Source organism: Fibroporia radiculosa (assembly GCF_000313525.1).
Source record: "Fibroporia radiculosa TFFH 294 genomic supercontigs, scaffold591, whole genome shotgun sequence".
NCBI lineage: Eukaryota > Fungi > Basidiomycota > Agaricomycetes > Polyporales > Fibroporiaceae > Fibroporia > Fibroporia radiculosa.
Genome location: NW_012133224.1, coordinates 68,009 through 92,607, shown reverse-complemented (window position 1 = coordinate 92,607; position 24,599 = coordinate 68,009). Strand labels below are relative to the sequence as shown.

Genomic DNA, 24,599 nt, shown 5'->3' with positions numbered 1-24,599 from the left:
GCATCTAACGAACTAGTCCAATACCCCGCCTTCATGGCTACTCGTACGATCATATCTCAAGAGTCATAACTTACGTGCTCGATCTCATCTTCATATTCTATAGGTATCCAATTTGAAAACAACAGCGACATTGGAGTATTCTCCAAGCTGACGAACAGCTATTGTCTCTGTGCTATCCAAGGCAGTACGAACTTTTACTCTGCTTTCGAGAGCGAGCTCGGCGATGTCATCCCGATCGTGCATACAAGTATTGGAGGCACACGGATAGTGGGCCGGCTCACTGCAGGTGCGTCTGCATCCCGATTAAGCAACCGGCGCACGCATTCTAATAAGGATCTTAGGGAATCGACACGGCCTGCTTGTCCCTTCGACGACGACAGACCAGGAGCTACAGCACCTGCGGAACTCGCTGCCGGATGCGATTGCGGTCCAGCGCGTGGAAGAACGGCTGTCTGCGCTCGGGAATGTGATCGCGTGTAACGACTACGTTGCGCTCGTGCACCCAGATGTCGACCGCGAGACGGAGGAGATCATCGCAGACGTGCTCAAAGTCGAAGTCTTCCGCCAGATGATCGCAGATAATGTCCTTGTAGGCAGCTATTGCGCGATCACAAACCAGGGTGGGCTAGTCCATCCAAAAACGAGCGTAGCGGACCAGGACGAATTGAGCAGTTTGCTGCAAGTACCTTTGGTGGTGAGTGTGTTGCTGTGAATACTATGAATGAGTTTGTAATTCATGATGGTGGACAGGCTGGTACAGTCAATCGTGGATCGGATGTCATTGGCGCAGGACTGGTGGTCAATGACTGGTGTGCGTTTACGGGTCTTGACACAACGGCGACAGAGATCAGCGTGATTGAAGCGGCGTTTAGTATGTTCTTTGAACCTTCTACGTTGTATATTATGCTGATATAGTTACACAGAACTCCAAGGCCAGAGCTCTGCGGCGGCCATTGGCGAGATGCGCGACTCCCTTATCGACAGCTGGGCATGATGACATCGAACACTTCTGTTTACCAGGGTATCTGTATTCGGTTCGCATCTGTTGGATATATCGTAGAACAGCGACATCTGTGTATCCATAAATATTGTATCTTGTCGATGTAGATCAGCACGCGATATCTGTCTCTATATCCCCCTCGATTATGCACTGTGGGCACCAATAATTTGAGATCGAAATAACTTACACTAGCGCTACCCCAGCACGGACCAACACTGACAAGTGGCTGGAAAATTGAACATGGTGTACCTGAGCGTATTAGGATAAAAGCGGCCTAGTTTCGTCGTCTAGATAGATGTCTCAAGGGCCGGAGTCATACCTCATTGCACAAAAACCAGCTAGGAGTCGAATCAACATTTGGCACACGGGGTCGCCGGGGTGTCACAAACTTGAGCATGTAGAGTGAGAGTGGGAACTCCGGTGTAAGTGGTGACCCGACGAACATGGAATCCAGAGGCAAGTGGGAGTTTGAACCAGCCTATATGGAGTGATCATCTACAGCTCACAAGAGGGCGTGTTCCGAGTATGATACGAAGAACATTTGTAGGCTTTCCCGTGAGCAGGAATTGAACTTGGAGAGCAGTGCCCGGGTTGATATCGACCGGTCGGATGGGTAGGGATCTGTAAGAATCAACAGCGTCAGACTGGCTCAGCGACCGCAAACTGCGATATGTAGGTGGAGCAGATCAAGCGCGTGATACGACGCGCCCTCGCCGCGTGTTATTTATAGGCGCGTCGAGCCTATGCGCTCAACTGCATCGAGGTGACCGTCGGACGAGCGTCGCGCTTTGTATGTTATCTTCCTCTTTCCGCAATGCCGCACCAATCTATACATTCTTCTACCCAACACCAGCTGCAAAATGGACGCTCCTCCTCGGCTCCCCCAGATCCTGATAGGCCACTCTCCTCCGTCCCCGCTCGCCTCAGTGCAAACTCTCCCCTGCATCGACCACCAAGCGAGTCTCAGCAACGCACGGATTCTACTGGACTCTACGGAGGCGCACCGCTCGATATTATGCCGCAGCTCCAGCGGTCGGGACCATCTGTCGTGAAGACGCGCACCGGAAGTGTACTCTCGAGAGGATTCATTCTCAAGACAGACCATTACCCATCAGGTACGTGCCGGTATCTGATGTATGTCACCGCATTTGAACGTATTCCTTCTGTAGGTCGTGCTCTTGACCTTGACCTGAATGTCCATGGTGCACCCAACTTTAGAGCGCCCAGGAATAGCAACTTGAATGTCTTCGGTGTAGCCCAGCCACGTACGCAGGGCCTTCGTGGAATCTTATCTGTGCTACGTTGTAGGCCTAACATTGCTAATCCTACGCATGTGGTATGGTTTTGCACTCGGGAGGAGCCTATAGGTATGTCGTTTAAGCTCCAGACCGTGTCACGATCCTACCTAGAGCTTCACTCGTCTAAGAGTGATGGTGTTTGGCCAATTCGAGCTCGGTCTCCCATCTCATTCTATATACGGTTCGCCAGTGCGAACGGTTTTTCGTGCATTCCGGGTCTTCTCTATTGCAAGCGTCGCGCGTATAGTGGATGCCTGCGATGCTGTAGAATGCATATATCGTGCACCAGGGTTGATGAGAATACATTGAAGGACCAAGATGGTCTGATTAATTTCTAGTCACATAATCTTCCGCCAAACATAGCATTGCGTTGTTCAATGACACTCGCATCGATTTTCTGTGATCATCGGATGTAGTTAGGGGATCGGAAAGACTGCTGTTAGATCATCGTTGATACTGAGCCATTTTTGACAATGGTGTTACATTTCAGTATACATATCCGGTCGTCCATTCGTCCTTCGGGATGCTTCCGAGCCCCGACGTGCTTTGAGGCTTTCTGATCGTGCCGAAAACTTGGAAGCAATAGAAATGCGCCTGAAGAATGATATCCTTACTGAAGCCAGCAAGTAAGTGTTTGATGTATATATCCTCTAAAATATTTAATTTTTGCAGATTCGGTGGTCTGGTCTTAACGCACAATGAAGTCGGTGAGTGGATACCGCATATAGTTATCATATCTGGTACTGGACTTGTGTTGTAGCGTCTGACGCGGGCGAGGGTGCAATTCTCCCTACATGGACCGCAGTAGACACGACGAACGTACGGACTACGCGCGAGCTTATGGAAAATATGCGTAAAGATGGTTGGAATGTCGAGGCAAGTATTGCTACCAGAATATTATCGTTTTTCGCTGATGTAGTTCTTTGTCATAGTACCACCGGTGCGCATACACTGCTATTTCTTTATTTATTACTTGACGCAACTACAGGATACCCATTTCGCCAGATCGGCCCGTCGAAGTGCGTCTCAGTCTGTACTATCTAGCGTACCTTTCTGACCAGAAAGACAGGACAACTACCTAGATGCGTACCTGGATGTGATCAAGCAAACAGATCCGTCGACAACAGCGCTTGTTTTCAACTGCGGAATGGGAGCCGTCCGTACCACATTCGCGATGGTGGCAGCTTGCATCATCCGCAGGAAGCAGCTCATGACACGCGGCGTAGACGACCCATATGTCAGTAAGGCTGTTGTGCCCGCATCGGGGGTGAATACGGTGAGCTCCAACGTCGTTACCATTTCCAGATAAGTCTGATGACACCCCCCGCTAGCCACTGGGAAACAAGGTGTGTTGGTTGAGTCCAATATACTTTGGATGGCAGATAACCGAATTTTATATGTTGGAAGCCGTCGGCTGAGAAACTCCAACAGGCGCTTGAGCAAGTCAGCGCGCAACAAGACATGAACCGATCCTTGCTCCAAATAACATCTATCCTACAGCAATGTAAGTCGAGATCATGCTCATAGAATACCTATTTTCTCTGACAATGTTGGTACTCCGCAGGTATAGCAGCGAAGAGTTCACAGACAGCCATCGAATTACTTTTATCTCACCCCGCACTGCTGGAGAGTTTGCGCAAGGCGCACATGGGCAACTATGGCGTCATCTTGAGCTTGCTCGGTTGCTTGGACCATGGGCTCAAATCGAAGAAACTTGTGGATCGAGTAATCAATTTATGTAAGTTACCATTATCATGCTTCTGGTAAGCTCAATGTAGCTCACATGTTGCGATGGGCAGGTGACCATGTCACGAACCTTCGCGAAGATATCTTCGTTCATCGCGTCAAGTATTCGCTGACAACAACGATGGACGAGACAGACAGGGACATATATTTGAACAAGGCTGTTCGGTCTTTGGAAAAGTAGTGCGTGCAATCACTTGATATTGCATCTGAGATGTGCACTAACTATACTCGCGAGGACAGTTTCTTTATCATCGCCTTCGCGGAGTATATCGACTCACAATCGGATTTTGCGCAGAGCTTCTCGACCTGGCTGAAGGTGACTTTTGAGATTCGCATCGTTCCATATTATAGCTCTGATCCGTGTCAGGCGCGCACAGAGATTTGGAAGTGAGATGCTATGTTTGGCCGGCTTTTGAAGAATACTAGTGCTCATTTTTGTGAAATCAGCCAAGTCATGTTCCTGCGCAAGTCATACGGTTCGCGGCTCAATGTATTCGCACCCATCAGCGATCTCTCGAAGTTGTCCAAATCAGGAGCTGAGGGTGGATTACTTGTAGCTGGCCAGCGGAATGACTTGGCTATAGCTGGGGGACAAATCCTCGGCGATGAGTATTCAGATCATGTCATTCGAGTGCGTGTTACTAAAGCTCTGGCTCATCGTCCCTCATCGATATTTTTTCACTAGAACCGTAGTGGAATCATTCTGAGAGAAGGGTATGCGCATGGTAATCTCGCGGCTGTGTATAGCTGAGACTTCTATCCTAGTACTCTTCTGAAGTCAGACCAATGGCTTAGCCAGTCTACCCAAGTCTCACACGGCGTCCGTGGCGCGATCAACTTCCGCAATATCCCTGGCACGAAGATATATGCGCTGGGTCAGCCGACGCTGGAGGCCATTGACGAGGTCGTGGCGCGTGTGCGGAATGCGCATCCCTCCGCGGGTCGTATTTTGTGGATCGCATTGAGAGAGGAGCCAATTGTGTATATAAATGGCGCGCCGTATTGCTTGAGACGGGAGAGATTTACACTGAGGAACATGAAAGGTGCGAACCCGCGATGAAGTATATTGGTTAAGTCGTCTGAAAGTCAGTTACTCTGCGCTTGCATTTCAGACTATGGTGGAATATCAGCTTCGCGACTAGAAGTTCTAGAAGATCGTCTTCGCGACGATGTCATCGCTGAGTTGAATGCATTCGGCGGAAGGTGCGCTTAAAGATCTTGGAGCAACAAGAGAAAATGCGACCCTATTCCACAGATTACTACTACATACAGAGACACCCGATGGATCCGTCGTGCCTGTCTGGGAGGAGGTCGAGACCGAAAACGTATCTGTCCTTAAGGCTATCATGGCCGCGCGCAAACATGTAGTAGGGGATGTCGAGATTGGATACGCTCGCATACCAATTACAGCAGAGCGTCCACCTGACTTCACTGATCTGAGCGAGCTGATCGACGTGGTGGTCAGGAGTAGTGCGACAGGTGCTCCGATTGTAATCAACTGCCAGCTAGGACGTGGACGAAGTACTATGACGGCGGTGGGTAAACTTATCATTGTTCTGGGTTTAATCTGATAAAATGCTGGTCACAGGTCATCTTGGTTCTCATACAACAATGGCTGGAGAATGCAGCGAACATGAGATCACCCCAGTCTCCAAGACGTCCATCGCGGTCAATAACTGCGCCAAATTTATCGATGTCATCGACGGACGGGCTCATCAACAGCCGTGCGCACAGACACTCATATCAGGTTATCAACAGTATGTTTCACTAGTGCTTTTAGTCAGCGATATCAGCACTCAGAGGTTTCGTAGATCTTCTGCGTGTGATCCGCAAGGGCCCTGCGGTAAAGCGCATAGTAGACGATGCAATTGACCAGTGTGCAGAGGTAGTAAACCTTCGGGAATCTATCGAGGAGGCGCGTTCGAGGGCAGAACAAGCTACTGAAGAACGTCAGCGCCGGCATTTTGCGCACAGAGGTTAGTCTGGTTGTCATACATCAAGCACGATTCCAAACCTTACAGACACGACTAGGACTACAGTACCTTAGACGATATTTCGAGCTGATCATCTTTCAGGCATACCTACAATCGACCGAACCGGATACCATGCACAACATTGAGAGTTTTGAGACCTTCGTTCAGAACCGGCCGGGTTCGTGCTTATGCCTTCGTCCTCACCCTTCTTTATGATGCACGTGCTAATAGTAGTGCTGACAGTCATCAAGACCTTTGAGAAAGAGCTAGTATCTGATGACATGAACACGTTAAAGCCATTAGAACGCGTCGATGCTTCTGACGGTGTTGCACTCCCGGATGAAGTGCGGAAGATCGTCGCAAACCGGGCCGGGAACATTCTCTCGGCGTCGACGATTCTCAAGAGCGATTTCTTCTCGAATCTACAGAAGATGAGCTTACCTGAGTGCGTGGTTTGTCGACACGGAGTCTTCGGCGTGTGCTTAGCCTGATCTGCACGGCAATCTTTTTTCCAGGCGCATTGAAGGTGCTCCAAATTTCCGACGTGTGCCGCTCACACTTCGACTTGTGCCGTCTGGGCCGCCTTCCCCTGTAGAAGATGCGCAGGTTTTGACAGAAACAGTGAAGGATGATAAATGGGTGTGCGGCAGGTACGTTTTTTGTCTTCTGATGACATCATGCGCTCACGCCCCATCCTAAGTGGGATGCCAACGGTCCAGGGGTGAGTGTTCTAGAATACGCTGCGTATGAATGATTTCAGAGAGACTGTGACCAATAGACTGAGGCAAGGTCTCATGCGTGTCGACGCGGGTCCCAACGGAAGCAACATGGTGTATTGGACCTCTTTGAGAGAGGCAAGTACTATTAGGAAGAGCAAGAGGCTGAAACTTGATCTCACCTTTACACGTGTGCAGGAACCTGTCATTTATGTTGCTGGAAGGCCTCATGTACTACGCTTGGTTGACAAGCCACTTGAGAATGTCGAGTATGTGTATGTCGCACGGTATGCCCGCTATCATACTGAAATTGCAATTTTTTCCCAGAGCAACTGGCGTGACAACTAGCATGGTGGAAGCTATGGAGGAGAATTTCAAACGAGATGTTGTGCGAGAGGTACGTGCTGGAGGAGGGCGAATATTGCTGCATGACGAGGTAGAAGAGCGTCCGGGCGTATTTTCTATCATACCCATCTGGGAAGACGTTCGAGAAGACGATATCATGACGCCACGCGATGTTTATGAGCTAATGTCGCGTGAAGGGTACAAGGTATGTTTAGATAGGTTTTACTCTGAGACGTGGGTCATGGTTGACACGTTTACAGGTTAACTATGACAGGGTTGCGGTGGTGAGCTGCCTAAGATTTGGTCTTGAATGCGAGGGTGCATTTGACATTGCCCATAGACTGATGAACAGGCTCCACTTCCGGGTGCATTGGCTCAATTACTGGACCGTGTTCGCACAGCGCTACGCTCGGGTGAGGCTGGAGACTTGATTTTCAACTGTCAAATGGGTCGTGGTCGCACCACCACCGGGATGGTCACTGCATGTCTCATAGCCACCACAATACATTGGGACCATGCACTGGAAAGTTCTATGTTCGTTCAGCCTGCTGAAGACGACGATTACGAGAGTGGGCTTGAAAGATATGATCTGATTGACGGGCCTTCTGAAGAAGAGGCGTATTTACAAGGTACGCCTTAGGTCATTGGATCCGATATGACAGCCTCTGAATAGCGATTACGTTTACCCAGGGGAATACAAAACTATTCTACAACTCGTCGGAGTGCTCTCCCATGGGAAGATGGCGAAACGGTTAACGGATAGAGCAATTGACCTAATGCAGGATGTACAAAACCTCCGCAAAGCGATATATGAGTATGTTCTGGTTGGTTATTCTCACGTAGCTTCATGTTAATAATCTTCTCTATTCCCTGAAGCTACAAGCTCAAGGTGAGCACGTGCGAGAAGGGCAGCGCGAAGCATCGCAAGCTGATGGATATTGGCGTGAACTACCTGTATGTCTCTTTCTAATGCTACATTCGTGTTAATTCTAAGTCAGGTGTAGGTACCGTTACGGAACTTTGATCGTCTTCGCCAATTACTTAATTGAAGTGCGAGAGGCGGAAGGAAATAGAACACAAGCAAGGTTTCCCGAGTGGTTGAAGGAGCGAAGAGAGATAACTACTCTGTTGGGACGGAGATCATTGGATTGAACTTGGAATCGCGATGATTACTATAGTAGTCGAATGTACTAAATCTTGGACTTCCTGAATACGCAAATGGATAATTCGCACAATGATCTGAAGTCATTGAATTCAGCGGCGAGCGTCACAAATTTCCAGAGTACGCGGGCTTTAGTCAGTTCTTCTCGAGGTTGAGATGGTCAAAATTATATAACCTTATGTTATAGTACTACAGTCCATTGCTACTCAAAGTGCAATTAAATCAATGGATCTGAGAATGAACGTTCAGGCTCGAAAAGGATGGTCGTAGGAAATTGGACTATGACTAACCGTCATGCGAATCGATTTCTTGATAATAATCTGGGACGTAGTTATTTAATCCAGAGCACCGACTCTACATCTTCTCCGTCAGAGTCATAATCCTTTGAAACGCTCATATATCCCAGCTGTGGTACACCATGACTCTCGTCAAATGCCAATGTCACCCTGCGGGAGGGTGCAGCGAATGCAATAGATCTAGAAATCCTTTCCGTAGATGTCCATAACCACGGCTCAGCCTGTGTATCATAGTATCCGCTCTTGGATACAATCTCCCAGATGTGCAGTAACAAACGTGACATCACAATGGATGACATCCTGTCAGAAAACATTCAATAAGTTACCTCGGTACGACTTAAATGAGCACTGACGGGAACAGTAGCATAGGAAGCAGGCTCATAGAAGCCCATAGACTCTGGAAAGTACATAAACAATGATTTGAATATGAAGCAGCAATAAGATCTCATACGCTGTAATAGTAGAAGTTGCAGATGCCGCTCACGACGTTGAAAAGGGCCAACACCCTACAGGAAATGATAAGTTAGATCGCGAACAAGATACAACAATCACACACGCAAAATATATTGTTCCTAACCACAATTAGGTCAGCGAGTGCAACTATCCGACAGAGTTCAAGTTACTTGCCATCCCTCAGGACGAGATTAGCGAGTTTGATGCGCGGTTGGACGATGCTCTTGTAAGAATGCCGGATAGGATGATGGAGGTACTTCCACGCAGTGAAAACCGCCATTAGATCGCATCCAGTAGCGCATATACGAGTAACAACATCCACTGGAGGACAGTCAATAGCAAGACGGGCCAAACTTTCTGCTGGCTTACATCTGGACGAAATGAGGTCAATGAAGCGATTGACACAAACAAATCAACAACATACGCTACATAAACCGGCCCAAATGCCACACATATGTCATCATCGACAGCGAACGACTGCGCAACATTGCTATACTTCACGCAATTGTTTAAGAATACACTTGTTGTAACGAAGGTGAACACATACCAAGTTGGCCACAATTGGCGTCACGCCGAGTGCCAGTGTGATAGTGAATAGTATCCGGTTTCCTTCGCTGATGGCTCGAACAACCAAAGATGCAACAACTACAGGATGTTACATGGAGTGTCACAGGTAGAAGAATTCCACGCCTACCTGCGTTCACCCCCATATTAATGATAATTGCAGCAATTTCGAAGATTCCCACGCCTTTGCAGCTAAGAGAATGTCAACGCACAATTATCTTCCAGGAGACTTAAAAATCCTAACCTCTGTAAACGTGAGCCAAATATACCTTTGTGCAGGGCAGTTACTCACAGCGGCCGTAGTCCATGGGAGTACGTCGAATAGGGCTGATAGAGCAAGTCCAAGCATGCTCAAATGGTTGAGGGAAAATAAAATCGTCGGGACTAGTCTGCCTCTCCGGAATAGTCGAATTACTTTGTTGAAGGTCAACAATTGCTCATAGACAATCAGAGCTATCGAAATCCAAATAATTAGAACCTTTACGTGAGCCACCGAAATTCAAACTTGCCAAAGATGACGAGCGAGACATCATTCTCAATAATTCTATACCCGATGGCATGTCATGAATCAGTGCTCTATATTTTGAAATCCAAGGAGTCTGAGAGAACATACAGGTTTTGGAAATCACTAATGGCTTGGATTTCGACAGAACTTGAGGCGTTTGCCATCTAGCTGCGAGGGAATCAATGGTTCAGGGAGATGGGCAGTCCCGCAGTGAGGGAGCTAAAGCTCCCATGAACATATTATACCACACTCGCGCTGACACCTATGCACTGCCCATATACGTCTATCTTGCCCACTTACTGACGTTTTTCGGACCGGTCCTTGTTAACAGAGGCTTCCGTGTCCCATGGAAGGGTGTTAGACCGCTCTATCTTGTCAACGATCAGAAGGGAGGACCACCGTGACTAGGTAAACGCGCCAGCGTCTATAGTCTTGGCACACTGCATCTCGGTGTTGTATGCCACCGAATGCGACCACTTCGGCATATATCCTCCTTTTCCGCTTTTTCGGCGAAGTGAAAGGTAAAAGGACCAGAAAAGGTTCTCTGGCACTTGATATTTGATCAAAAATTTGCCCAAGTGGTTTTTCCCATCTGCATTGTCGTAGCAATCGTTGACACGGCACACCAGTCATCAGCTTCGACCTAGCAGTTATCCCCGCATTCCGAACGATAAATGGAAGAGGTGAAACTCGAACGGCAAGAACAGCTAAATCGGGAGGGAGCTGTGTCAATGGTCCTCGACGGTTCGTGCACCAGTACACACAAACATCTATCATAGCTTGCCAAAAGGATGAGAGAGATCCGACCCTCATACTTTATCTGCAGAAGAAGTTAAGAGTGCGGCACGGCGTTTCCATACTAAGATGTCCGACAAAGTGAGCTTCTAAACAATTGCACCTCTGGGTAAGATGGCTGTGGACTCGTCATTCTTGTATCATTGCAACGACGATTGAGAGCTGCAAGACTGCGACTAAATGCTCGACGAATGGGCGCGCGGCAAAAGAAATTGATTCAAAAAGAACCTTGAATGGAGGCTAGCCATGAAGAGACAATACTGGCCGCCCGCTCTGAGAAAAGCATAGAGAAAGGAAGAAGCTGAGCGCGGAGGCATATTGACTTACTCACGGTGGAAGCCCCAAGCCTCCCTTTCCAATACTTCCATCGCCATTTAATACATGGGCGCAAGCTCAATATCCCCGCTACTGTCACTGAATACTTCGGCTGCGCCAGCGAAATCCAATTGTGGTGAGGTCTGCATGATAATGTCCCATGTTCTCATTACTGACACGAGCTGTGAGTCAAGGCACACAGTCCCAGGGCATGTCTTTTGGAGGTGCAACAGCAAGCGGGAGACGAAAATATTGGACACGCTGTTCGAAATTAGCTCGGAGGGAACAGAAATTGACAATAACACTGGAACGTACGGAATTATGAAAAAATTCACGTATGGGAAAAACTATGAACAAAAATAAGCACGGGACAAAAAATCTGTGAAGCGGATGAGAAAAGCGTACATCGTCTGCCCAGTAGATAATAATGTGAATCAAATTGAGAAGTGACAAAATACTATAACGATTGAGGAGAATACAGAGCATGCGATGAAATGATTCTTACACAAAATATGCGATACCTTCGAGAGATCGAGGTGTCAAAGTGCGCGTTCTCAATGCGGAACTAGCAGCTCACCGTCTCGAAGTAAAAAGATTGCTAGCGCACCAGGTGTCCTCAAAGGCGTCCCCGGAAAGAAATGTTCAGAGCGATGAAGTGAGTGCCATATAACTCCAACAACAGACAAATCACATGCGATTGCACATGCACGAGTCAAAGTGGTCACTATCATCGTCAATCTCGAAACATTTTACACAATCAACTGAATCAACTCACGTCTAAAAGAGCAGCATACGTGAGTTGATGGACTATCCAATTTAGGCGATTCAACATACAATGCGATTGTCGATCGTAGACCTATGGTATTTCGCTCACATATGAAAATTGATCCCACACGCACAGTCGCACACGAAGTTGTGCATGCATTAAACTGAACTCATGAGGACGATAAGCTCAATTCATGCAGCATTGTCACAACGTACTAATGTGTTTGCTATGGGTAAGACCCCGAATCCGAGATTCACGAAAGTGCACAACCGACTCCGACCACTAACGGCTAACACGATCAGAAAACACACAACTAGAAGGGCCTCCATAAGGCTCAAGTATAGCATATCGAAATGGATCAACAGCTTATCAGCGTTAGTCACGATGTCGATGATCGTAATCACGAGGAAGAACATGTACGTTCCTTCACAGCTGGGGAACAGTTAGAAAAGTTGGACGTTCCAGTCACAGATAAACCACACCTCTGCAGAACACAACCAAGATGACACAATATTCACGAAGCCAAATTAGACCTCTCGCCGCAATAGTGCTCCAGGATAGAATCTACAGTAGATTGGCAATGGCAAATACCAACATGTTGAATTGACTGAGTGAAAAAATGACGATGGGAATCCGCCTGCTCCCTTGGAATAAAGAGATCATCTCATCGAACGTCAGAAGTTGCTCATATGCAATAGTACTATGGGCGAGACGTAATCAAAATTTAGGTCGCAATCACACCACAAATGATTCCAGGGATTCACCAAAGACCGCTACTGAGGAGCAAGCAGTAAGGATCCTGTATATCAGACAAGAGATGAATATCTGCATCATGATGAGGGAAAAATGGGCGTACTGGTCATGGACATTACTAGTGTCTTGGTTGGTGTAGGACATTTTCAACTTCTCAGTAGTGAGAACGAATAGCTGTATGGGGATGAGGAAGTGAGAAATATCGTCCCGCTGCATATTCATATCCTAGAATTGTAGGAGTCACCATTCGGATCATCCTTTACCCTGTTCCATTCAACGATAACAGCAAGATGTATTTTGGACACAGTGCAGCTGGACCAACTGCCGTAGTATGCCGGACATGAGGTGTCTGTGGCGAGACCACGCGAGCGCTCATGATGACCAGCCTCTCCAATGCCTAGCAATAGCACCTCCTAGTTGATTGGTCAACTCAAGGTTTAGTATGTCATCTCAGCGCTTGACATCGCTGAAAGCGATGCATAAAAATGTCTAGATGACTGTTCACGTACATCGGAACGGTATAAGCACACATGATATTTGATCCAAGACACCAGAGGATGGAGAGGAAGTGATTGACGCATCAGTGAGTGTGACACGGAACAAATGAATAAGGGTTAGTCGTACATGACGAAAAACGATAACGACGATTCGGGTACCCTAAATCTTCCAACACCTCAGTGTCGGCCGGGGAGCTCTACTACGCCGTGAATACTGCCAAAAATGCCTCATTTTGGAACTATGACATCAGCTAATACCCGATCGCAATGGAGACACGTACTAATGGGCAAAAATATCTCTCCACGGCACATAAGACTCTTCACCAATCCGTTTACTAACGTCGAAGCCGCATGGTTATGTTCCTGGTTATGGAAGTTTATCAAGCTCAATCTGGTCGACAATGAGTATAACAAATTCAATAGCATGTCAATTTTGATGACAATGAGCATAGGGAAGCAAAGAGAGAAAAGCAAAAATGCGCAGATAGATCATATAGGCTACTTGGGATGGAGGTTGATTTTGAACATCAAATAGAGCCCCTGTTTGACAAGCACAGAGTCCATAGAGATACTGTAAGCTGTGACGCCGTAAATAGGGTGCTGATAATTTTGGCCAAAACCAATGCGGCGATTGCTCACGAACACGTTATCCATGCTCCCTAGTGCTGGTTAGAAGCACTTTCCGTATATGCATTAGCATATGTGATACTAGCTTTCGGAACCTCTTCACCAATCTGCTCAACGTCCTGCGTCCGGACTACAGATATACTCTGTGAATTAAAATACGCATTCTTGGCATACATCTCTCGCAGATGCAGGACAAGGCGTGATATGAGGATGGATGAGAGTCTATCAGATGATATACCGTGTCAGTGAGCAACCAAAGAAAGAGACAGGGGAATTACGGGAGGTTGAAGATACGAACGTATTGGAAAGACTGAGAATCCATGTGAGGAACGCCCATGAATGCAAGATTACAAGGCATCATACATGATCTGACCAATACGTGATAATGTCTACAAGGTTGAGGACTGATAAAGCCCTAGAAGTTATCGTCAATCGAAACTTCGAATGAGAAGGCTTTAATGCATACAAGAAGTATATTGTCCCTGTATTCAAAAAATCATCCCGAACGGTCAAAACTCACGAAATTTATACTACTTACCGTCTCTCAGCAGTAGCCTTGCCAGTGTACCTGGCACCCTGAAATAGCTGTCTGGGAGAAATTGATCTGATCGATACAAGGAGATCCAGGTGACGGCAACTACCACTAGATCACCAGCCACTGTACATGATTGTGCCAGGGTACCAACTATGAAAACATTAAAACGGATAGACGATCAGAACACAACTGACGGCTTACGCCTAGGAGCTGAGCAGTCAGAGATGTAGAACAGACGTTAGTACAGATCTTTCGCATACGCACATTGCAGCTGTACTGTGCGGTGTCATTGCATCTACCACACATACGGAAAACGATGCAATGTCTGAGGTACGGAACGACATCATGATACCATTGGACTAGATGTCACAGTCTTGAGCGTGTTGGTGAATGTGCATATGGAACCAAACAACGCACCAGGTGAATTCCCAAAGGTGCCAAGCCAAGCACCAAGGTCACTATGGCAAGGCATCGTTGTTTACCACTGATGGCCAGTACGAGCAGAAACTTTGCGGCTGCAGATTTTTTAAATTAAAAAATGGGTTAATGCCGAGCCAGAACACCCCGACGAACTCACTGGAAATTATACCGGCACTTATGATCGAGGTGCCGAAGTAAAAGACAAAGAATCCTTCACAACTATGATGGACTCAGTGACAAGTGACGATCCTCGGGAAAGAAAGATTTGGACCTCTGATTATTATAAGATAATTAGCCATGCAACTGATCAAGATAATCGACACTTACAGCGACAGTACCCCAAGATGGCACGCACAGGATATTCGCGAGAGCATACACAGACATGTTCAGCTGGTTCAGTGTAAACACGGTGATGGACACTCGTCCCTTCTCCCTAAACAAGGCCACGATCTCATCGAACGCGACAAGCTCTTCGTACACAATTAGGGCTATTAAAACTTAGATAAAGCACAAAAGCGGCAGATTTTGAATAACATACTGAAGATCGCCACACCTAAAGTGTTGCTGGTGATCCTATAGAAGGAAATCTATCACCCCCTGATAATGAAACATAGCCAAGACATACTTGGATTGAAGACTGTCGACATCTTGCTTCGTGAAAGACATTGAAGGCTATTTGACAGACACCAACGAAGAAGCGACGATATTTCAATGTCTGAGACGAATTCCAAATAGCCTGTGATCTGCCGAGAGCTTTGATGGCACGCAAACGAGCGAACGGAGGAAGGGTCCGCATGTGCCTAGTGAGCACATGCGAATTCTTCCGTTCCTTGGTTATCAAATGCGATGGGATATAGCATCGACATTCGTACAGCTTCGGCATGGAATGTCTATGGTAACAACTGGATACGTATCCATGGTATCCAAACACAACCGTCGTACTTACAGTATTCAGATTCTTGTTGAATCAGTCGTGCGCGCGGCGAGCAATGGGAGTATCACACTCTCTCACAGCCCCATCTACCGTCAGGGCCCGGTCCTGCCAGATGTGCCGCGACAAGTCTAGAACCGAGGCCTAATTGAATCCTTCCTGAGCCTAGGACCTAAGTGTTGAAATAGCTGCAGAATGGACGGAAGTGCATATGGAGACATTGTAGCGCAACCGAACTGGACCCGTTCAACGCATGATTCCAAATGGGCGGGTTATCTCAAGTCGTCTGCACCCGATAACACGGTGTGACCCATATCACGTGGGTCGCGCTAATTCTGTGACACTGAGGACCCAAAGAGTCGAAGACTCGCAGTCTACAGAGGTTCGCCTTTATACAGTCGTCTTGACCATCACACCATGTCGAGGTTGGTATTCTCTTTCTCTCTTACTGAATCACTCGCTGAGCGTAATTACTGAGAATAGAGCACAGCTACTCAAGCTAGCGCTACCGCTGGTGAAGACGCACGGATTCACGCGGGAGGCACTTTCTCGCTCAGTGCTCTACCTTCCCGGCACGCCCCACGCAGAGCCGCTGTCCGAGACCGCGATCTCCGCCCTATTTGGAGACGGAGACAATGCGCGGAGAACACTGCTCGACGCATGGCTGGACGACGCGCGAACAGACATGAAGTCGGCGCCATCGCCAATCATGAAGGATGTGCTGGCCTCCCGCTTGAGGCGGAACGAGCCCATACTGCGGTGGCTTCCCGAGGTGCGAGTGTCCCTGAGCAGGCTGCCGCACTGGATTTGACCGGAGGACCGCGAAGGCGTTTGGCCTGCTCATATCCCCGCCGTCCGGCGTCCCACCTCTCGACCCCTCGCCGGCACTGAAACACGTCGCCAGCATCGCAGACGAAGCATGCCACATCGTCGGCGACACGTCCCTTGGCGTACGTTGGACATTTGGTCGCTCGAAACATCGCTTACCGTGCGACTGATGAATGCTGCAGCTGTCTTGGTATGCACGGAGAGCATCAGTCGCCGCCGTCTACGGAGCCGCAGGTATTTCTGCAGCGCCTTGCCCGATTTTCCTGCACTGCTAACGACCCTCGACCCAATTGCAGAACTTCACCAGCTGGCTTCTCCGGCGACTGCTTATGAGTTCTTGGAGAGCCTCTTGAGTTCGTCATCCAATATCGAGAACACCCTCGTTAATACCGAGGCATATGCAAAATATATCGGTAGAAGTTGGGCCGGGATCATCAAAAGCAGCGGTGTCTTCTGAATATTCTCCCAATAGTCATGACGTCGTCGGTTGTCGGAGTGAGATTTCCCTGTCTGTCCCACGTATCATAATTACTCCAGGTCATCAGCCAAATTTATCTCTTTTGGCCTTTGCGAGTTAGCTTGCTGGTCCGCCATCAGTCACATACGTTTGAGATCACGATCCAATTATCATATTCGAGTCAAGTAAATCTAGATAGGTTGGCTTGAATAGGTGTGAAGCATGGTTGTAAGAAATATAGCATGCTTGCACGGCGACGGAGTAAGTATATAAACCTAAGCACGAAGTGTAGACAGACTGTGACGGCAGATTGCTTTCATGGATGCACCAAATGCGACGGCACATTAGGAGGATGTGAGTAGAGAAAAATATGCACGTGTGTCATCGTTCGGGTCGTGAGATCATGAGAAGTGTCGATCATGTATGATATGCGGCAAAAAGGTATATGCAGTGTGGGCAGCGTTGCGCACAGAGTCGTAAAGAGCATCGCGAGAGGACCGCGTCCGAGTGAGTAAAACGAAGTTATATGAAAGTAATATGGATTAGACCGAGTGTCGCGCGCCCCATCGCTGGGCTGGATCATCGGGTTTTGTATCTGGATGGACTTGTATATGGCCTGCCCACAGCGCGGCCGATGACTTAGAGGGGTCAAAATGAGTTGGATGAGAAAGGCCGCCATGAGGAATCGGCGGTGTCAACCCAGCACCGATCGACGAAGCTACTATTGTCGGAACCATAGTCATAAGAGAAGGTCTGCACAAACACGTCAGCCGGTGCCATGTGGTGAATAGGGACAGCAACGCACAAAGTCATGCGGTGCTCCGGTGGTTGTCGCGCCCTGCGACTCTTGCCTACGTACGACGACGCGCGCACACGGCCGCCACGGACCTGTGCAAACGTGCTGAGGTTGTCCCTGACAAGCTCAATCGCCGCGTTCCACTCGTCGTCCGGCCGTATCGTGGGAAGGACTGCAGGGTTGGGCAGGATGCGCAACGCGATCAGCGCCCGTTCACAAGGTGCGTTAGGAATGCAGCGAATGAGTGCGCCAAGCGGAATAGAAACCAAGCCGAGCGCAAGTCCGATACCCCATTCGGGCCCACCGATATGGGTAACCTGAAACGCGGCACCGCCAACGAAGACAATGAGAACTTGCACGGCAATTTCTAAGGGGACGGTGAGCGTCTAGCGGTGGCCGCTGCAACACTAGAAACGCACCGATAAAGGTAATTCCCATGAAATAATAGTTCCTGGTCATACCCTCAAAAATGTTCAGCTTGTTATCAAGCCGGCGACAATTGAACGAATTGGCAATCTGTGCAAAGACGAAAATGTTGAAGACCAGCGTCTGCACCACGTCGCCGTTCACCGCCGAGTCGAAGCTCAGGATCTGGGTCCCCAAGAAGTGGAAGATGAGCACAATGAAGATCTGATACGTCGACTGTCCGATGATCTGCTTGTACATGTCCACGGAGAAAAGGGGTGCCGTCTTCTTGTCGGGCTTGCGCTCCAGGAGCGCGGGCGACGCCGGGTCGGTCGCGAGCGCGAGCGCAGCGAACGTGTCCATAATAATGTTGATCCAAAGCAGCTGCACGGCAGAGAGGACGGACGACTCTGACGCGGAAGCAACCGCAGTGACAAAGGTGACGACCACCGCAGTGACGTTCGTCGATATCTGGAACTGCAGAAACTTGCGCACCGCATCGTTCACGCAGCGGCCCCACATGATAGCCTTCACGATCGACGCAAAGTTGTCGTCCATCAGAATAATGTCCGACGCCTCCTTCGCAACCTCTGTGCCCGCGACGCCCATGGAGAAGCCGACATCGGCTGTCTTGAGCGCAGGCCCGTCGTTCGTTCCGTCTCCAGTGACACCAACGATCTCGCCGAGGTCCCGTAGCGTCTCCACAAGCAGTTTCTTGTCTTCAGGTGAGGATCGAGCAAGCACCTGGAGCCGCGGAACAGCGTCCAAAAGCTCCTTGCGGTTGAGCTTCCTGAACTGCGGCCCCTCCATGATGATACCGCCCGCAGTGTAGATACCACACTGCGTGGCGATTGAACGCGCGGTCAGCACGTTGTCGCCTGTGCACATCTTCACGGTGACCCCGGCTCTGTGGCAGTCTGCGACAGCCTCCCGCACACCCTCGCGTAGCGGATCCTCGATACCGACGATGGCAAGCAGCGTTAGATCCTGCGCCATATCTTCGTACTCGACCTGATCGCCGTGTGAGTAAATCAAACCCCATTCATTGAGACGGAAAGCCAGACACACCTCGTCATCCGCTGTGAACCGCATCCCGGGTGGCGGCCAGTGGTCAAAATCCCTGTAACACAGCGCAATAGCTCGGAGCATCTGGTTCGCGTAGAATATCGTCGTCCGCGAGATATTGTCGCTCGCAAGGTCGTCGATCGCCCTCGTCTCCACCTCCTCGCCCTGCAGCTCCGGCTCCTTCCCGTCCCTGCTCACCGCAACATGCCGTGTACAGCGCTTCGTCAGCAGCTCGCTCGCGCCCTTCAAGTGCAGGCGCCAGTGCCCCTCGGGCATCTTCACGACGACACCCATCGCCTTGCGCGCGCTCGAGAACGGCACCATCTGCACGATGTCCGCCGCCTCGCGCGTGCGCTTGTAATCTGCCCACGCGTTCTCCTTCGCGAACTTGAGCAGCGCCGTCTCCGTCTTGCTCCCCACAAATGCCAGCGCGCCCGTCTCTGGGTCCGTGTCCTCGAACGCGGTTGAGTTGATCGCAATCGCCGCGTTGAACAGCGAGCACAGCTGGGGCGTCAGCACGTCGTTCAGCTCGCGCTGATCTATCGCAAAGTCTTCCGTGTGTCGCCTGTTCGGGTTCGGCCGGTGTGGATCACTCATAGCTGAAGTGCCAGCGTTCGTGTCCTTGCTCGAGTCTATATCTTCTCCATGCGCGTTCGAGCGCGCCTTGTTGTCTTCGAAGAGGCGCACGAACTTGCAGTGGATGCCGATGGCTCCAGCGACGACCGTCATGCTATTCTGCGTCAATGTGCCGGTCTTATCCGTGCACACAACGCTCGCATTCGCCATCGTCTCACAAGACCCCAGCACGCGCACGAGGAGCTTCTCCTTCGTCATTCGCTTCGTGGCGAACGCTAGCGCGAGCGTCACTGCAAGCGGAAGTCCTGTATATGCGACACGGCCGTTAAGCATCTCGCGCATCCATATGTATGTGATGCCCGCATGCACGCACCTTCGGGAACTGCCACGACAATCAACGTGACCGAGATGATCAGGATCTGGACAAACGCGATGCCCTTCTGGTTCGCCGTGCGCACAGGCTCGTTCGTGCCCAGTTGCACGAAAAACCGGATCATAAGCGCCGTGAACAGCAGCAGGCCCGCGATACTCCCCACTTTCGCAATGAGCTCCGCGAGGACATTCAGCTTCAGCTGCAGCGGCGTATTCTCCGTGTCGCCGCGAAGCGCTGTGGAGACAACGTTCGTAGTCAGTACAAAGTCAATCAACCACGTGGTGATGTGGTTCGGGCGGTGAGAATGCCCGAAAAATCGCATGGGGAAGGGTGAACATGATCGATAAGAGACGTACCCATCATGATGCGCCCATTAAAGCTGCGTGGGCCAACCGCAATAACGACGTAGCTGCCATAACCCTCCAAAACCTTGCTGCCGCTTATGACAAAGCAATCTGCGTGTGAATGGCCATGGGCACCACCGTGTGTGTCCTTACCGTGCGCCTCTGACAACTGCAACGCCTCGTCGTAATCGATTTTACGGATTGCATCACTCTCGCCAGTCGCGCCCGACTCGTCGCACCGAACGTTGTGTCCACCAAGGAAGACGCCGTCGCATGGAATAATCTCGCCGGGTTCGAGCATCGCGACGTCGCCGACGACAACTTCGTGTACATCAACGACGCGCTCGACGCCGGCGCGGATAACCTTCACCCCGCGCTCTTCCTTCTTCTCGTTGAGAGTCTGGAACTGCCGTTCCTTCTGCCAATCGTTGATCGACCCGACGAGGACCTGTTGATGCGGTGATGGGAGGCGGGGATTGCCGGATGAATGGGCGGCCGAAAGGGGCAGGTGTAGAGAACGCAAAGATGGTCAGTACGGTGAGAAGAACGATGGAAGGCTGTATACTTACGACGATGAGAATCGCGACTATAATCGCGACGCCTTCGACCCAATCTACCGGCGGCTCGCCAGGCGGCCGTGGGGTACCAAAGTCCTGGAAAAATCCAAGTGCGAGCGACACAACCGCGGCAATGCTCAAAAGTATCTGCACAGCACGCAGCAAAATTCAGCACGGTCAAAAACGCGCTCAGAGGCGCATATATGCGCACCAAAACTTTGTCCTTGAGTGCGAGCCACATTAATTGCAGCAGGCTCTTTGTCTTACGCGTGGGGAGGACATTTACGCCGTATACACGCTGCCGCTCCTCTAGCGACGCCGCATACGCTTCGCTTGTACCGTCTTCCTCAAACGCCATCGCCCTCGGCATCTCGTCTTCATCCGGCGGTTCCAAGTCGTGCAAGTCAGCCTTTGACGCGCCACTTTCGCCGTCCCCGGGGCCGGTGACGACGATTCCCGGCACAGCCGCCACAGACATCCCTCCGCCAGGATCAGGCTGTGGTCGGTCGTGGCGCTGGCTCGCACCCTCGCCCGCCCCTTGCAGACCGCCCGCTCCCGGGCGCGAGTCCCGCGCCTTTGACACGGGTGTGTCGGGGCGCGACTCCCCACCCTCGTCTCCCTTTCCACGATCGTGGTCGCGCTCGTGCGCATACAGCTGGTCGTGCGCGAGCGCATGCGCGGAGAGCCCGTGTTTCGCGTCCGTACCGAGCCCGCGGAGGAGCGCACGTACACCACCCATAGCCTCGAGCGTATCGAGGGACTTGGGGTCGACGAGCCCCGCGAGGCGGTATGGCTTGAACGCGAATGGGCCCGCGTCAATCGCGTCGTCTGCAGAGAGGTCGAGCGCGGGGCGCGGCTGGTCCGCGTCTGATGGCGGCGTGCCGACGGCGGTGCTGGTGCCGTTTGTGCCGTCGGGAGAGCCACGCCGAGCATCGCCTGCGTCGCCGTCTCTGCTGGTGCGCGGGAGAGTGGGGTCGTCAATAAGCTTGGCACGGCTGTGCACGGAGCCCGAACGGGACCGGACGGTCGTGCCGGAAAATTCAGACGCGGATACGCCGGAGAAGGAGGCGGTATCGAAGTGTGGGTGGGTGGGCGACGCAGATGGGGGCGAGAGCAGACGCCAGTCTGGGGGGGTCTGTGAGGGCGCGCCGAGAGTGGCCATGCCATACTGGGTGATGTGTGAATCGGGCTCTGTACCGTCGGTGGAGCCCTCGACAGAAATGGAGCTACTTACGCTACCTTTGCGGCGATGCGTGTGCGGATAGGGCTTCAATAAATGGAGGGACGTGATGCCGTCTCTTTGTTCTGGCTTATTGTCTCGGAGGGCAAGCGTGCTGGCAAAGTGCACGGAATGCTGCGAGTGCGCAGAGAGAGTAGGAGAGGGCGGAACGTGGCTATGGCTGGAGGAGCCACCGATGGAGCCTGCACAAGAGGGTGAGGGTGAGGGCGAACGAAGACCTATGGAGGGTGATAGGGCGGGTGAGTACGGAACGTCGAGCGAAGAGCGTGCCGGAGGGCGGGGAATGGGAGTAGGAGAAAGCAAGTCCGGGTTCGCGGAGAGTCGAGTATGAGGAGCAAACGGATGGAGGACTGAAGGAGAATGGGGGGACTGAGAGGAGGAGGGGTGGAGATGGTCGTCGGGGAGGTCGAGAGAGGAGCTGAGATCTGTAGTTACAATGGAAGGGATCTGGGGGAGGGACATGACACTGGGGGAGGGGATGGCGGGAGAGAAAGGCGCATTGAAGAGGGCGGCGAGGGCTTAAAGGGAGGCGGAGAAGGGAGGCAGCTATTTGAACATGCGAGGCTTGGATGTTTCTCGAGGAAAGCACCGCCTCGCCCAAATCGGGCCTTTGATCTGCCAAGCATACTCACTCACCAGCGAACGAACCCCTCTCCTCTCCTCCCTCGGCCTCAGCCCCCGGATTCCTGCGCGTCCCAGCCCCGCCCCGTCCGCGCCCCGCCCGACGCGGCCCCACGTCTCCGCCGCCCCGCCCTACGTCGTCATCGTGCGTGCCTGAGCGGAAGCATCGCCCCATCGCCCCGTTGATTTCCTCTTTCGGCAGTTGCCCTGCCGGCCGGCCTCGGCTTCCCCGGATCCCGACGCCGCCTGCTCCTCCTCATAAGTGACTTCCACCGACTCGAGTGCCGTCCGCCTGTCGCCCAGACCTGCCCCGTCTCCCTGCCCTGTGCAATCCCTGCCTCGCATCGGCGTCTGGGCCCGCCCGGGGCTTAACTTCCCTCAGTCTCAGTCAGCCTGCACTGCGTACACACATAACAAGCTCTCCACCCGAGCCCCTCTAATCCCTGGCTGTGCTCTCCAATTTTCGCTGTCTTGGACTTTTTCCAGCATTCCTTGCGTAGTCAAACCCGATGCTCTTGTCCCCGTGCTGTGCATGCACTCTGCCTCGTAGGGTATCTGGCATATCCGCCGTCTCTGTCCTCGCATGTGCAGGCCGCATCATTCCGCACCTGCGTCCCTAGTACACTGGTCCTTCGAGAACGTGATTGTACTCAACCTTGCTGCCCGAGGTCCTCCCTCGGCCCGACCCTAGGCCCTTGTCGTGTGTCCCATATCCGCGACCACTCATTCCACAGCACCTCACTGTGCACCATCAGTGTGCATTGACCGTCCGCAGATCGCCAGGCAGAGTCCCAGTACAGCGTGTGCCTGTCGCTGCGAGAACCCTTAGGCGCGGCCCGCCCAGCGAGCGAGCCCAGTCACCCGTTTCCGTACGGAGAGAGCCAAGCCTCCTCTTCGTGTCTGCAGCTCGTGATCCTCGTTCCAGCACCGCCTCCCCATATGGCCGCGCTGCCTGCGTTCACACTCAGACCTCGCCCCGCTCGCAGTCACAAAGCTCTCTGTACGTATTCCGCCAACATGCGGCGTGCTTCAGTAAGTAAAATATAGTGCGGATGTGGTAAGGACACCCAGGATGATCTGCCCGAGCTTTGTCCACCTCCGTTCACGAGAGTCACTCGCGGGAGGCCGTCGTGATCCTCCGTCACGCCATGCTGCGTCCCTGGTTGTGCTGCCACTCGCGGCCTCCGTCCTGCCACATGCATTCCCTTGTTCTCCAAGCCTTTTTGTCCATCTCATTGTTCGTCCTTGCCGTCTCCGCACTCTGCTGGTATACGCCCATGCCCTGTCGCCTACCGCATCATGCGATAGGCTATCTGACAAGCCTGATCACCATGCCGCACCCGCACTCACACCTCCCACCACCTGCAGCTCTTGAAGGGCGTACCGTTGGTACCGCGCACGCGGCGAGCACGCTTCATAGTGCTGGCACGCTATCGTGGGCGCCATCCCAGAGGCGCCCGCCGCGCCAAGTAGCCGAGACTTCAGATAGCGATCTTATCAACCGCGCTCTCAGATCAGTCCGATCATGGCGCTCGAGCTCACTAGAAGTAGAAAGAATTCAATTCCTAACCACTGTCGCCCGAGCTAGTCTGCGAAATCCACAGGGCCTACTTCGTCTCGAAATTCCAAGTCGTCTGTAA

At 51.3% G+C, this 24,599-nt stretch overlaps 6 protein-coding genes across 6 annotated transcripts; 3 read left to right on the top strand and 3 right to left on the bottom strand.

Annotated features, from left to right (window-relative positions):
• Window positions 1-33: 33 nt before the first annotated feature.
• On the top strand, window positions 34-994 carry FIBRA_01324 (uncharacterized protein; the record flags this gene model as incomplete). The annotated part of the gene is made up of 5 exons (XM_012323201.1): window positions 34-43; window positions 104-286; window positions 342-694; window positions 751-871; window positions 924-994. 5 exons carry the CDS (start codon window positions 34-36, stop codon window positions 992-994), a joined length of 738 nt encoding a protein of 245 aa, XP_012178591.1.
• An 820-nt stretch (window positions 995-1,814) lies between these two features.
• On the top strand, window positions 1,815-8,048 carry FIBRA_01323 (uncharacterized protein; the record flags this gene model as incomplete). Its single annotated transcript, XM_012323200.1, has 31 exons — window positions 1,815-2,115; window positions 2,170-2,367; window positions 2,789-2,924; window positions 2,971-3,005; window positions 3,059-3,168; window positions 3,231-3,238; window positions 3,287-3,317; window positions 3,368-3,574; window positions 3,630-3,644; window positions 3,706-3,802; window positions 3,863-4,036; window positions 4,098-4,224; window positions 4,285-4,360; window positions 4,412-4,431; window positions 4,492-4,675; window positions 4,730-4,758; window positions 4,810-5,087; window positions 5,157-5,247; window positions 5,300-5,579; window positions 5,633-5,801; window positions 5,856-6,020; window positions 6,076-6,195; window positions 6,252-6,462; window positions 6,533-6,667; window positions 6,718-6,738; window positions 6,796-7,002; window positions 7,061-7,283; window positions 7,339-7,362; window positions 7,419-7,707; window positions 7,769-7,892; window positions 7,955-8,048. The coding sequence occupies 31 exons, from the start codon at window positions 1,815-1,817 to the stop codon at window positions 8,046-8,048; spliced, it is 4,179 nt and encodes a 1,392-aa protein (XP_012178590.1).
• A 523-nt stretch (window positions 8,049-8,571) lies between these two features.
• On the bottom strand, window positions 8,572-9,902 carry FIBRA_01322 (uncharacterized protein; the record flags this gene model as incomplete). Its single annotated transcript, XM_012323199.1, has 9 exons — window positions 8,572-8,836; window positions 8,890-8,933; window positions 8,988-9,042; window positions 9,091-9,108; window positions 9,160-9,360; window positions 9,414-9,484; window positions 9,537-9,634; window positions 9,684-9,745; window positions 9,823-9,902. The coding sequence occupies 9 exons, from the start codon at window positions 9,900-9,902 to the stop codon at window positions 8,572-8,574; spliced, it is 894 nt and encodes a 297-aa protein (XP_012178589.1).
• Window positions 9,903-13,682: 3,780 nt separating this feature from the next.
• FIBRA_01321 (uncharacterized protein) lies at window positions 13,683-15,432 on the bottom strand (the record flags this gene model as incomplete). Its single annotated transcript, XM_012323198.1, has 11 exons — window positions 13,683-13,843; window positions 13,894-14,033; window positions 14,090-14,121; window positions 14,175-14,226; window positions 14,278-14,293; window positions 14,350-14,496; window positions 14,548-14,556; window positions 14,624-14,705; window positions 15,094-15,254; window positions 15,305-15,339; window positions 15,392-15,432. 11 exons carry the CDS (start codon window positions 15,430-15,432, stop codon window positions 13,683-13,685), a joined length of 876 nt encoding a protein of 291 aa, XP_012178588.1.
• A 460-nt stretch (window positions 15,433-15,892) lies between these two features.
• On the top strand, window positions 15,893-16,982 carry FIBRA_01320 (uncharacterized protein; the record flags this gene model as incomplete). The annotated part of the gene is made up of 6 exons (XM_012323197.1): window positions 15,893-16,000; window positions 16,055-16,122; window positions 16,181-16,469; window positions 16,525-16,647; window positions 16,708-16,759; window positions 16,822-16,982. 6 exons carry the CDS (start codon window positions 15,893-15,895, stop codon window positions 16,980-16,982), a joined length of 801 nt encoding a protein of 266 aa, XP_012178587.1.
• A 542-nt stretch (window positions 16,983-17,524) lies between these two features.
• Window positions 17,525-22,800, bottom strand: FIBRA_01319 (uncharacterized protein; the record flags this gene model as incomplete). The annotated part of the gene is made up of 8 exons (XM_012323196.1): window positions 17,525-17,735; window positions 17,842-18,145; window positions 18,198-19,194; window positions 19,252-20,129; window positions 20,198-20,431; window positions 20,554-20,989; window positions 21,111-21,245; window positions 21,310-22,800. The coding sequence occupies 8 exons, from the start codon at window positions 22,798-22,800 to the stop codon at window positions 17,525-17,527; spliced, it is 4,686 nt and encodes a 1,561-aa protein (XP_012178586.1).
• Between the last annotated feature and the right edge of the window lie 1,799 nt (window positions 22,801-24,599).